At 46.4% G+C, this 13,394-nt stretch overlaps 1 protein-coding gene across 1 annotated transcript in view; it reads right to left on the bottom strand.

Annotated features, from left to right (window-relative positions):
* Window positions 1-2,714, bottom strand: part of LOC128840127 (cystine/glutamate transporter-like) — a 33,718-nt gene extending 31,004 nt beyond the window's left edge. The window contains exon 1 of the mRNA XM_054033723.1: window positions 2,436-2,714. Coding sequence (XP_053889698.1) covers window positions 2,436-2,652 — 217 coding nt within the window. The 5' untranslated portion in view covers window positions 2,653-2,714. The remainder of the gene's footprint in view (window positions 1-2,435) is intronic.
* Between the last annotated feature and the right edge of the window lie 10,680 nt (window positions 2,715-13,394).

Genomic DNA, 13,394 nt, shown 5'->3' with positions numbered 1-13,394 from the left:
GCTGGTGGATAATCAGCTGAACGTGAGCTCCTGGTGAGCTACGGTGGCCAAAAGCGTTAATGCAATCCTTGGATGCATAAACAGGGGAATGTCAGTCCCTGTAGGCATTATATTACCTCTGTATTTGGACTAATGTGATGCTGCTGGAATACGGTGTTCAGTTCTGGTGCCCACAATTCAAAATGGATGTTGAGAAACTGGTGAAGGTTCAGAGAAGAGCCACAAGGTTGATTAGAGGATTGGAAAACATGACTTTCATTCCTCCTTTCCCCCCAGGCTTCAGAGCCTGAGCTGCAGCGTCTAACACAGCTATTTTTAGCACATTACTGTGAGCCTTGCTAGCTGAAGGTCTCTGAACCTGGGCTCAGAGGCTCCCTATCAGGTGCAGTGTAGATGTACTTACAATGATAGACTCAAGGAGCTCAGGCTATTTAGCTTAAGCAAGAGATGATTAAGGCATCACTTGAGCACAGGTTATAAATACATACACAGGGAACAAATATTTGCTAATGGGCTCTTCAGTTTGGCAGGCAAAGCTCTAACATGATCTAATGGATGGAAGTTGAAGCTAGACAAATTCAGCCTGAAAAAAAGGAATACATTTGTAACAGTGAGGGTAAGTAACCATTGGAACATTTTACCAAGTATTGTAGTGGATTCTCCATGACTGGCAAATCAAGACTGGAGATTTTTCTAAAAGAGATTAATTCAAACAGAATTGAATTCAGGGAATACTGATGACCTGTGCTAGACAGGAAGTCAGAGTAGGTGATCCCAATGGTCCCTTCTGGGTTTAAAATCTATGAATTATTTACCTCAGTGGAAAGTGAGTATAAGACAGTACAAAATCAGAATGACATCATTTTGTACCTTCTTTCCACTGGTGCATCTGGCTCCAAAAGGTGTAAGGAAGGGAAGAATCAGGCCGAGTCTTTGACTTAGGATAGGTCTATCCTGCAAGTGGGAGCGTGCTTCCTACCTTGAGTGGACAGACACGCTCGCTCTGCTTGAGCTCACATGCTAAAAATAGCAGCGTAGCCAGCCGTAGAAAGGGTTGCGGCTCGGACTAGCCATCTGGGTAAGAAACCCACCCGGAGCCTCTGCCTATGGACTCAGGTCTGTCTACCAGAGCTGGGAAGCACCAGCTGCAATGTCTCCACAGCTATTTTTAGAGCCATAGCATGAGCCCAAGTCTGTCAACCCAGGTGCTGAGGGTCACGGTGTGGACATACCCTGAAGGTAGATAAACAGGCAATAAAAGACTTGGGGCATGGCTGCACCTGGCCTGGGTCCGGTGACTCAGGCTCGTGGGGCTTGGGCTGCAGAGCTATAAAATTGCAGTGTAGATATTTGGGCTCAGTCTGGAGCCCCTGGGCTCCACAGACCCTTCCCCTCATGGGGTCTCAGGGCCTGAGCTCCAGCCTTACAGATTTTTAATCCCAACAATTGCTTTACATTTTCCTGCATGCCCTTGCAAGGGAAAGGGCTAGAAACATCCTTTTTTTTTAAAGAGTGGAAGCTGAGATAAGCCTTTAGAATCCCAACCACGTGGGGTTGCCATGGCAGCATGCTTTGTGGGCTCTGAAAGTTGGCTTTTCCCACAGCTCAGAAACCCAGCTAGGCCACCTTGCCTCAGCAGGCTTTGTGCTATGGAGCCAAGGTTTTTGAATAGGGTTTGGATTTACAGGACCGGCTCCTCAGCTGGTGTGGCTCAGCCCAGCTCCACTGATGCGTGGACCTTAGATTATACAGATTTACGCCTGCCAAGGGTCTAGCCCAGGGGTGGTCAAACTGCAGCTCTTTTTACAATTAAAGTGCGGCTCATGGAGCCCCCCATATGTCCCCCCCCGCCTACTGTACTGGGGGGGGAGCTCAGGGCTTTTGCCCTGCAGTGGGCAAAAGGTGGTGGGACTAGAGGCTTCTGCCAGAGATGACTGGTGCCTGCTGGGGGGGAGGGGCAATTTAAAGGTTCGGCCCCCCAGCAGCTTGAGTTGCCCCCTCTTACACTCAGCAGCCCCCACAGCGCATTGCTTCTGGCTTGTGCCCAGTGGGGAGGGGGAATCTCAGGGCTTCAGCCCCACAGGGCGCACCTGATGGGGCTCGGAACTTGAGCAGTAGGGGGGCTTCAGCCCTGAGCCCCAGCAAGCACCTGCAACGGGGCTGACACCCCAAGCGTTGGCTGGCACGACCTGACTCTCGAACATCTGAAAATTGCTGTATGTGGCTCAGAGGGTCCGTAAGTTTGGCCACCCCGGTCTAGCCCATATTACTCCGGGTTATTTTCTACTTGTTTTGCAGTCTCTTTACAATGTACTGCTGATATTTTCCCTGTGTTTTCATGTGAAAATCTGCACAGCTCTAGAACGCGCACAGATGTTCGCAATGTTGTAACGTTGTTGCTGGCTCACACCGGAGAATTAGAAAAAGCAACTCACCAAACAGAGAGAGGACCCCGCAAGCCAGCCAGACAACCAAGGAGAGCCCCACATTGCCGGAGTTTTGCAATACCCCTTTTGGAGCGATAAAGATGCCACTGCCAATGACTGTGCCGATAGTCAGTGCGATGGCCCGCACCAGGGTGATCTTCTTTCTCAGGAACACTGTCTCCTTTTTTCCCTCCTCCTTCGCATTTGACTTTCTGCAAAATCCCATTGCTCTCTGTCTGTCTTCTCTGGTTGAGCCCTGCAAGCACAGGTCTTCCCGAGAGCTCTGTGTCTAACACCCGGCTTCTAGGATTGACACATCCTCCCCAGTTTTTTTTTTCCCAGCCCTGTACAGGCTCCCCTCCCTCTAGGCTTTCAGGCTGCCAGAGAACAGCCTTGGCTGGAATCCTCTAGGCATAACAAGCATGAAGCATACAAACAAAAACGGCAAAGTGAGAAGGTGAAAGATTAGACTCCTTAGGAAGGCAATAGGTGCTTTGTAGCCCAGGCAGAAGGGGGAGATGACGTGTCACATTCTGAATTTTACACTGTAAATCCAGCTTTGTGGGACTCCAGCTTGTGGACTTGGTGGTCCCAACCCCGTGCTTGAGCATCCACACTGCATTGTAAACCTGGATTCACAATTGCTGGAGCTAGGTCTATCAGCTGTGCTCATGCGTCCGCACTCCATGCTGCAGACCTTCTGACTCAGGTCTACAGCTTGAGCTGCGTTCACACTGCAAAATTACATGGCTTTGACCTACCCCCTAACAAGATCCTAGGACCTGGGGTCTGACCTGAATCCACAAATCAGTCTGGTGGTGAGAAGTGGCTTTGGGCTCAAACCTGAATCAGAACCTTGGCTTAGTGTGCAGTTTAGACCTCCCCAAGGGCACAGTTCTGATCCCACTTATCCTGACTTCAGAGGACTTGCTCCTGTTTTCACTAGTGTAATTCAGATCAGAATCAGACCCATACATTTCCCTGTTGTCTTATAGTGCTAATTTAAAATCCAGAAGAAACAACAAGCAGGATCAGAGCTAAAGCTCTGTTTGGTGCAAAATGTTATAGCAACATAAGGCTTCTCATGGTGGATCAGAATCCTGGCCCAGCAAATCTATCTCTAACAGTGGCCAATACCCGATACTTCAGAGGACAGTTACCCTGCCTACAACTATCACAAGGTGTCTTGTCTATACTGACGTTTTACCCACCAGTTTAGTGGCACTGATGCAAATCCAAGGCACTAGTGCGCTGGTCTGGTACAAAGAAGAACAGGAGTACTTGTGGCACCTTAGAGACTAACAAATTTATTAGAGCATAAGCTTTCGTGGACTACAGCCCACTTCTTCGGATGCATATAGAATGGAACATATAATGAGGAGATATATATACACACATACAGAGAGCATAAACAGGTGGGAGTTGTCTTACTAACTCTGAGAGGCCAATTAATTAAGAGAGAGAAAAAAAAAAAAAAAAAAAAAAAAAAAACTTTTGAAGTGATAATCAAGCTAGCCGAGTACAGACAGTGTGATAAGAAGTGTGAGAGTACTTACAAGGGGAGATAGTCAACGTTTGTAATGGCTCAGCCATTCCCAGTCCTTATTCAAACCGGAGTTGATTGTGTCTAGTTTGCATATCAATTCTAGCTCTGCAGTCTCTCTTTGGAGTCTGTTTTTGAAGTTTTTCTGTTGTAATATAGTTTCTGAACAAAACCACTAACCCAGGAACCTATCCTTGTAACAAACCCCGATGCCAACTCTGTCCACATATCTATTCAAGTGACATCATCATAGGACCTAATCACATCAGCCATACCATCAGGGGCTCGTTCACCTGCACATCTACCAATGTGATCTATGCCATCATGTGCCAGCAATGCCCCTCTGCCATGTACATTGGCCAAACCGGACAGTCTCTACGCAAAAGAATTAATGGACACAAATCTGACATCAGGAATCAAAATACTCAAAAACCAGTGGGAGAACACTTTAACCTGTCTGGTCATTCAGTGACAGACCTGCGGGTGGCTATATTACAACAGAAAAACTTCAAAAACAGACTCCAAAGAGAGACTGCAGAGCTAGAATTGATATGCAAACTAGACACAATCAACTCCGGTTTGAATAAGGACTGGGAATGGCTGAGCCATTACAAACGTTGACTATCTCCCCTTGTAAGTACTCTCACACTTCTTATCACACTGTCTGTACTCGGCTAGCTTGATTATCACTTCAAAAATTTTTTTTTTTTTTTCTCTTAATTAATTGGCCTCTCAGAGTTAGTAAGACAACTCCCACCTGTTTATGCTCTCTGTATGTGTGTATATATATCTCCTCATTATATGTTCCATTCTATATGCATCCGAAGAAGTGGGCTGTAGTCCACGAAAGCTTATGCTCTAATAAATTTGTTAGTCTCTAAGGTGCCACAAGTACTCCTGTTCTTCTTTTTGCGGATACAGACTAACACGGCTGTTACTCTGAAACTGGTCTGGTACAGCTTCTTCCAGTTTCAAATGAGGCTGATGTGCACCAGTGGGTGTCATGGCTTTCTCTGGTGCAGTTACATCAGTGTAGATAAAGATCCCTATAAAAGTTACCAGATCAGGCACCGAATCTGCTCGACCATCCATCGCTATGGTGATAATGGGGGAAAAATGTATGTTTTTACTTCCCCTACACAAGTAGAATTTTGCAAGGTTGACCTAGCTTATTGTGCAAAGCTATATGCAAATGAAAAGTTCCTTCTGGACCCCCACCTCCCCAAGCGATCGAATTAGCCCCTGAAACATGAGATTTGATTCCTTTTTTCTTAACATGCATACCTACAAATGCAGTTACTGGTCCTTGAGTGATTTAGTTCTCTAGTAAAGTCAATTAGGGATCTAGAACCTCAGGCACCAGTAAATCCCCTCAGCTGCCCGCACACTGTGTGAAGCACAGTTTGCATTTACTTCTATTTGTTCTAAATATACCTGCCATTAATGATGCAATTATTACAAACAAAGACAACAAAGAGGCTCAAAGTCCAGGGGCAAAATAAAGAGAGGAGGGTCTAAGGCAGGACAGGGAATGCAGGCCAAAACAGCCGAGAGAAATGGAGCAAGGGGGAGCAGTGGTGAGAGAAGAAGCCTAGGCTGCCTAATCTCCAAAGGTACTGTCCCACCCAAGTGGTGGTAGGTACCCCTCAAGCACCTCTCTGCATCCAGTTCTATATGGCTTGATCCTAAGTGCCCTGAAGTCAGTGGGACCCATTTCATTGACTTCAGTGGAATTTGGATCAGGCCCAAAATCACAAAGGGAATCTTAAGGGGTTTGTACCATTCTGACTTGCTGTACAAATGCATAGGGTCGTGTAGTGTATGTGCAATGCTCAACTCACCAGGAATGGGAGGAGCGAACTTGCAGCACTGACTGACTTTAACTGGAGTTGTGGGTGTTCAGGCACTTCTGGCAACCAGCTCCGATCACTTGCATCGATTTAACTACCTGGATTTCTAAATCAGTTTAGTTAAATCAGTGCAACCCTCTTCACTGTCACTTTTAAACTGAACAAAGGTTTCTTTGTATTCATAGGTGCTGACTCCATGGGTGCTCCGGCGCTGGAGCACCCACAGGGAAAAATTAGTGGGTGCTCTGCACCCACTGGCAGCCAAGCTCCCTGCCCCACCCCACCTCACCTGCTCCTCTGCCTCCTCCCCTGAGCGCACCAGGTCCCCACTCCTCTGCCTACCTCCCAGCACTTGCCGCCACCAAAACAGCTGTAGCAAGCTCCGTGAGGGAGGGGGGAGGAGCGGGAACATGGTGTGCTCAGAGGAGGAGACGGGGCTGGGGCGGAGACTTGGGGAAGGGGTTTGAATGGGGGCGGGAGAGGGCGGAGTTGGGGCGGGGACTTTGGGGAAGGGGTTGGAATGGGAGTGAGAGGGGGCGGGGACTTTGGGGAAGGGGTTGGGAGGGGGCAGAGCGGCGTGGAGTCAGGGTGGGGCTGAGGGCGGGGGGGGGGGTCGAGCACCCACCGGCACCAGTAGAAGTCGGTGCCTAGGTTTGTATTGATTTAGCTTCATTCAGTAGAGGTATAAGCCAGGCTTTATTAATGCCCTGACCCCTTGAGTATAAGCGTCCCATTTAGAGGTACTGATAGAGGTGAAAATTAGTGGTGGACTAGGAATCTGTACAGGTATGTGGCTGAGCTGGGTTTGATTTGGTTCTCGTCTCCCATTCCTGTAGGTGCTGGGAAAGTAGTACGGTAGCATACTCAGTCCCATGGTGACAGTCTCTGACCATAGCCAGCACCAACTGCTTTGGAGGAAGGCACAAAAAACCCTGTTGCAGATAGTGATGGGATAAACTGTTCCCAGGGAAAGAGGCCTCTGAATCCCCAGTAGTTAGAGGTTGGCTTATGCCTTTAAGCAGGGGGTTTGTAGCCCTTCACAAACCCTTCAGAATGTGTTTCCCTTTAGTATTTACTGTCATTGTTATAACGTAAGGGTGGCCAATCCAGGGATGAGGCTGACCCCTCACAGGTCGTGAGGCTGGAGCAGGAGGGGAAGGGATCACACCGTAAATCGTTGGTGAAATAGCTGAAAATGAAGGGCAGGGAATGGTTCCAACAGGAGAAAATGAAAAGCAATGGCTTAAAGTGTTGCTGTGAAGATAAAATCATCTCTGAATAACTCCTTGCTGGGGAACACCTTGAATCATTAATTACAACAACAAATAGACAATGGTTCTACTTTTTCACACCACTTACGCTATTTCTTTATCCTCTGAACTTCAATTAGCTTGGACCACGAAAGGTGGGTAAGGTTCACTTTCTCTTCAGAGTTCATTTCGCTTTCCGTTTCTCATGTACTAATGTAAAATCATTGTGTGTGGATTTACAACACTGAGTGGGAGTCTTTCCACTGGGAAAAAACCCTGACATGATGCTTTCAAACACAATCATGAACATGTTTTCACTTCATATTTAATTTTAAATCAAACTTTTTTTTTTTTTTTTTGTCCTTAAATAGTTGTCCCTTTTAAAATAGCCTCCAGCCTCTGCTTAAGTATTCTGTAAAATGCTTTTCCAACACTGGAGGCTTCCCTTCTTCACCACAGCTCTGACTGCAGACCTTGACTTTAGTTCCAAACCATTGTTGCCAATACCCCTTAATCCTGAACCAGATCCCCCTACGCTCCTGAAATTTAGCCCCCTCCTCTTCCTTGGGAGCTCAGTCCAGACCCAAGCCCTCCCTGCTGCCAGTGCAGCTCAGTCCCAACCAGCAGCGTATTATCGCCTAGGCTGACAAGGCCAAGGCCTAGGCCTAGGGCGGCAAATTTGCAGGGGCCGCAAATTTATAATAGCAGCATTTTTGTAATTGCGGCATCCGTGACGCCGCGATTCTACCAATCGTAGCACGTATTTAAACCACCAATGATGGCGCAACACCATTTAGTAAACATACTCGCGAGAATCCTAAACATTAATAATATGACCGGAAGGAAGAAATTAAGTGGTTCTCAGTTTTGGATCCATGCGTGGTCCCGCGCTACAAGCGAAATCATACTATACAGACACGCGTTCAAGCAAGGGTCCGCTGTTCTTGTAATTTTATTTATAATAAAACTTGTAAATGTTCAATTATTTTAATGATATTTAGATTCATTTTAGTTCAAATGAATTTGTAAGAAAACTAAAAGAAGTTCATATGGGGCCGGGGGTGGCAATTATTTCAGGGCCTAGGGGCAGCAAAATCATTAATCCACCACTGGTCCCAACTTGAAGCTCCCTACTACTGCTGGTGCTCTTCAAAGTTCAACTAGAAAGGCTATTTACATTTCCTGTGGCGTCCCCACCTCAACCCTCCCCCTCCAGCTCTGTGGGTTCCCCCTCTTTTCTCATTCTATAAGGCCACGTGGTCTAGCTCAGAGCTTCTCAACCTGTGGGTCACAACCAAAACTGGGTCACCAGAATGTGACAAAGGGTCTCGTGGGAGGCTGGAGGGAAGCAGGGAGTGTTTCAGAGCCAGCCTCACATTCGCTCTGCGGCAGTGGTCCCATGGAGCAGGCTGGGCTCGGCTTTCCGCTCCGGGTGTTGTGATCTGGCGCCTGCGGTTGTGGCGTTTCTCAGCTTTGGCCCAGCAGCCCCCTGGTCATGCATCAGGTTGCAATTCCGGTCACACAAATTTGGCCCAGTTGGGGCCAAATCTGAGCAGTGCTGCTACCTCAGAGCCCAGCCCTCCCTGGGGGACAGAAGCTACAGGGCATCACTGCTGTGATAAAGTGCACTTAGTACTTATTACGTTAATGTGTAATTAATAAGACAGATATTATTGGCACTCAAGCAATTGACTGGGTCATGACAGGACACTGTTTACAAATGGGTCTTGAGCTGGAAAAGGTTGAGAACTACTGACCTGGTTCACTGGAACTAGGACCCGGAAACTCCTATGTTCTAATCCCAGTTTTGCCTCTGGCTGCTGTGTGACCGTAAGCAAGAAACTTTACCTCTCCTTACCTGGGTTTCACCATTTGTTAAACAGAGATCATGATACTCACCTCTCTGCCTTACTAGAGACTAATTAGCTGATGGTAGTGCTTTGGGTCTTCAGTGCATTGTTCAATCTACGGTATCAACAATTGCTAGCTAATTTATCTGAGGAACGTGTTAATCCTGCTACTGTCACTTTAGCCTCCGCAAAGGACCTGAGTGGGTTGTGACGGGGAAGCTCCCCAACAGAGCTCTGCAAAACAGTGGATGAAGTTGTGTCCAGTAAATACCAACAGCTTGGGAAGTGTTGAACAAAAGAAAAAAAAGCCTCAGTGGGTTAAAAAGAAACTGCTCATTTGGTTACAGTTGTGTTTAGCTTATATTGTAATAAATCAATAACAGCTGATCTGTGAGGCCAGCAGCGCAGAGGCACTCGAGAGATCGGGTCTGAGGAGGAGTTTGGTTTGAGTAGGAGCTAGGTACAGTACTGAGTGAATTAGTACGTATACGCAGTAGAGTAATTATGAATTAGGTGTTTGCACTGAAGCCGAGTCAGCGACTAAAGGTGAGTGGCTAAGAGGTTAGAGTCAAAAGGAATTATCTAGAGGCCCGGGGAAAACAGCCAGGCTCTGAGTTAGCACCTAGAGGGTGTTGGAGAAACCTCAGCTCAGGAAGGTAGATCTAGAGTCGATGCTTAATTCTTGATGGTGGGGGCACGTGATCACCCCACGCGCCACCTCTAGGCTGAGGAGCAGCAGCAGAGCCAAGATCACCTGGGCAGTGGCAAGCGAACATCTCAGAGAGCATCTCATGGCAGTCGGGCTCTGTGGGCACGGATCAGGTCCTGGTGGTGTCACCAGCTGGTGCCGGGCTCCTTTAGGGGAGAGGCAAGAGCGTGTCAGGGGTGCAGCTCGGAACTGTGCCACCCGTCCTGCCTGGGGAGCGCCTGGCCATGCAGAGACATCCTGGCTTGGGGAGCAGGGCAGGGAGGGCTGCCAGGCAGCTGGTGCCCCAGCTCCCAAAGTGCGGAGAGCCAGGGGCTGCAGTGAGCTGGGCAGCTCCCACCAACTTCCGATCCTCTGTCTCCTGGCATGAGTCGACAGTTTTCAAATTGTGGGACTGAAAACCTCTGTGCTAAATGGAAGGCAGACATCTGGGGGGCGGGGACGGCACACATGCATTGCCTCTTTGTAAATCAACAGCAGTTTAGTTCGATCTACCCTTAGTGTAAATATTAGGGGACCCAGAACATAGCATTCCAGTACCAGCAACTCTGGGCTCTGAGTGGATAAATGAAAGAATGCAGCGACACAGAGCTAAAACAGAGTGAGAGTAGACAGATGATTTTCATTAGAGGTGACCCATCTTCCAATAACAGGATAGTGCAGTAGAGGAGGGGAATGATTTCTCTCATACAAAGAAAAAGTTTCTCCTGGAAAAAATGGGTCCTGGGGAGTGCACTAAGTAGCCAGGTAAGAAGATAGTTGACAGTGGCAGGGAGTTCTGTCTTTAAGTGTACAGGTGGCAGGGTGTGTGGCCGCTTTATAGCCCCACTGGAGTAATGTTGTTGGCTCTCACAAGACAGACATTGCTGGAAATCTTGTAATTACTTTAGGAAATTAAGTTGCTGGTAACAAGTGTCAGCCAGATCTGAAGGCTGGAGTCCTTTATCTAAACAGGAACAGTGTGATCATTGGCAGTGCAAGCTTCCCCGTGCTGCCCTGCCACTGTGCCTCAACTTGGAGAAAACTACTTCTGGAGATCGGGGGGAAGGTAGTTCAGCCTCCATGCCCATTCAGCCCTTGGCCTTTAGGGGGTGCTAATGGTAATGGATGTGTTTGTGAGGTGGGCGCATGGCCCCTGGGAATTGGACTGAAACCACCAAGGCACTTCCCATAAGCCACCAATCAGCCATCAGGCATTAACACCTGTTATCACTGCCACCCTGGGTCAGATCTGAACCAAAGAACTAGTTGCGGAAGGAGTTTCTCTATCAGGATTTAGCCCTGACAGGCCTTAGCATTGCTCAGCACTAGGTCAAAATTTTAAACAAACAATCTTCTAATTGTACATGGGAGTGCTGTGATTGAGTTCTCGTTTTGCACTGACGTGTTTAAGGCACTGAGAATTTCAGGAAGGGTTTGCTCTGCTTTGAAGGAGGATCAGACCCCTCTGTGGGATCTTGCTGCTGGGAATGTTTAGATTGTTTGTTTGTTTTTTATTTTGTCCTTTGCAGCTGAGAAAACAATTTAAAAACTGGACAAATAGTCTCAGTCCCTGCATGTGGCCTGTTCCTGAGAGTGGAAGGAGGACAAGTCACAGGGGAAAGTGTAGCAGGTTCATGGTAGCATTCCATAATAAATATTGTCAAACTGGAACGCTAATCCCTTGAAGCTCTTATCTATATTAGCTGGCTTGCCTTCAAGTTGGCTGTGTATCTGGGACTGGGTGCCAGGAATCCTGGGTTCTACTCCCCACTCATTCCATCGTGACAAGTCACTTAACCTCTTCAGCCTCAGTTTCCCCCATTGTAAAAATGGAGAAAATATTTAACTACTTCACAGGGAAGCTGTACGGCTTAATATTTGTAAAATGATTTGAGATTCTTTAGCAGCAGGTGGTATAGAAGGGGGAAGTATTCTGTTTTCGTCTGACACGCTCCTCTTTTGTGTTGCCTTTTTGCTAATATAGTGAAAGAACTTAGCGACTGGCAATATTGTGAAAAGAATCAATATTAAGCAAATATTGCAGAATATTAATGGGACATTAATTATTAGATTACCAAAGTAAGTTCTCTCTGCCATGAATTTTAAAATTCAACGTTACACTCAGCCAACTGAGGAACAGAAACAACACCATGTGATCTATATGGCCAGTGAAATCTAATCAATGCAGCTAGAATTAAAATATTGAATACTTGCAATGACCTATTTGACAGATTGGGCTTAATCAAAAATTTTATATTTGATGAAGAATAGAAATTCTGGTAAGAGGCAACTATACAAAAATGCTGTTTTAAGGACAAACTTAGTTTACTTCAATCTCTCGCCAAGGGGGGTGGGTGAGTGGAGCCTACTCCATTCTGGGTTCTTCATTAAAAGGTCATAGACTAAGGTGTCTTCTTGCAGAAGATGTGATGTACCAGGCTGTGGTATGATGGACCAGGAAATGCTTAGGGACCAAGGTCAAGGGGATAAAGGTGACCCAGCCCAAGGATAATTTCCCATAATTACTTGGCAAGTAATTTTTAATTAAAGAAATTTGAGAAAATTCCAATCTGAGCAGGTACAATTCACAAACAGAAAGAAGTGAAAATTCCTTAAATAAAGGATTCATTAAGAATTATTCACTTTGCTCTCATATTGAACCTCGGGATCACATTGGCTTTATTACCAGCATCTGGCACTGCAAATTCATGTTGGATTTATTCCTCCAGGTTTTTTTAAATCTAGGACAGTAAGCTAGTAAGTCTGATGTAGATAAAGAAAGCCAAAAGTAAGTCTATTCAGACTTCCCTTCTTTAGCCTGGTTTCTTGTGTTAATTACAGTTTCATAAACAAATGACTCAGTTTTCCTAAATAGATTGTCCAGTCAGGTACGCAGACCACAACACCACCAGTCCAATTTATCCAAATTATTTTAATACATGAATGAACAAGCTTATATTCACAAAGAGTCCTGTGGCACCTTATAGACTAACAGATGTATTGGTGCATAAACTTTCATGGGTGAATACCCACTTCGTCAGACGCGTGACATGCATCTGATGAAGTGGGTATTCACCCACAAAAGCTTATGCTCCAATACATCTGTTAGTCTATAAGGTGCCACAGGATTCTTTGTTGCTTTTTACAGATCCAGACTAACATGGCTACCCCTCTGATATTCACAGTTGGTTTTTAGTTGGACCCAGCATCTTCTAATGGGCATTGAAACAGAGTGATGATTTGTGGCAGAAAAAAGGAAGAAGCAGGTCTGGTTATCACAGCTCAGTGACTACATCTTTTATTGTATGAAAAGGAAGGGGACGTAGTTAAAAAGTTCTTGGTGGTGTCATTTTAACTGAGGTCTGTACAAAGAAAATATAGGTGGAAGTAGTTAGGAATAGTCCTCAGAAACTATAAATCAGGTTTGTGGACATAATTGGATACATATTTATACAGTTTGTGGTAGAGAGGAGGAAAGACAGTCTGGAGGTTAAGACACTGGACTGGGACTCAAGAGATCTAGGTTCAGTTTCAGCTGAGCCACACATTTCCTGTGTGGTGTTAGGCTACTTGGTCTTTGCATCAGGTCCCCAGCAATAAAATGGAGATATTCCCTGGATCTGTCTTGCCTGGTTAGACTGCAAGCCCTTCAGGACAGGAATGGTCTCTTACTCTGTGTGCGTGTGTGCGTGTGTGTGGAGACTCTAGCACAATGGGGTCCCCATCTCAGCTTGGGCCTCGAGGGGCACTATGGTAATACAAAGTTTCCCCCTTTACTCAAGGTTGG

This window comes from Malaclemys terrapin, chromosome 1 (genome assembly GCF_027887155.1).
Source record: "Malaclemys terrapin pileata isolate rMalTer1 chromosome 1, rMalTer1.hap1, whole genome shotgun sequence".
Classification (NCBI taxonomy): Eukaryota; Metazoa; Chordata; order Testudines; family Emydidae; genus Malaclemys; species Malaclemys terrapin.
This window is presented reverse-complemented; position numbering and strand designations above follow the sequence as displayed.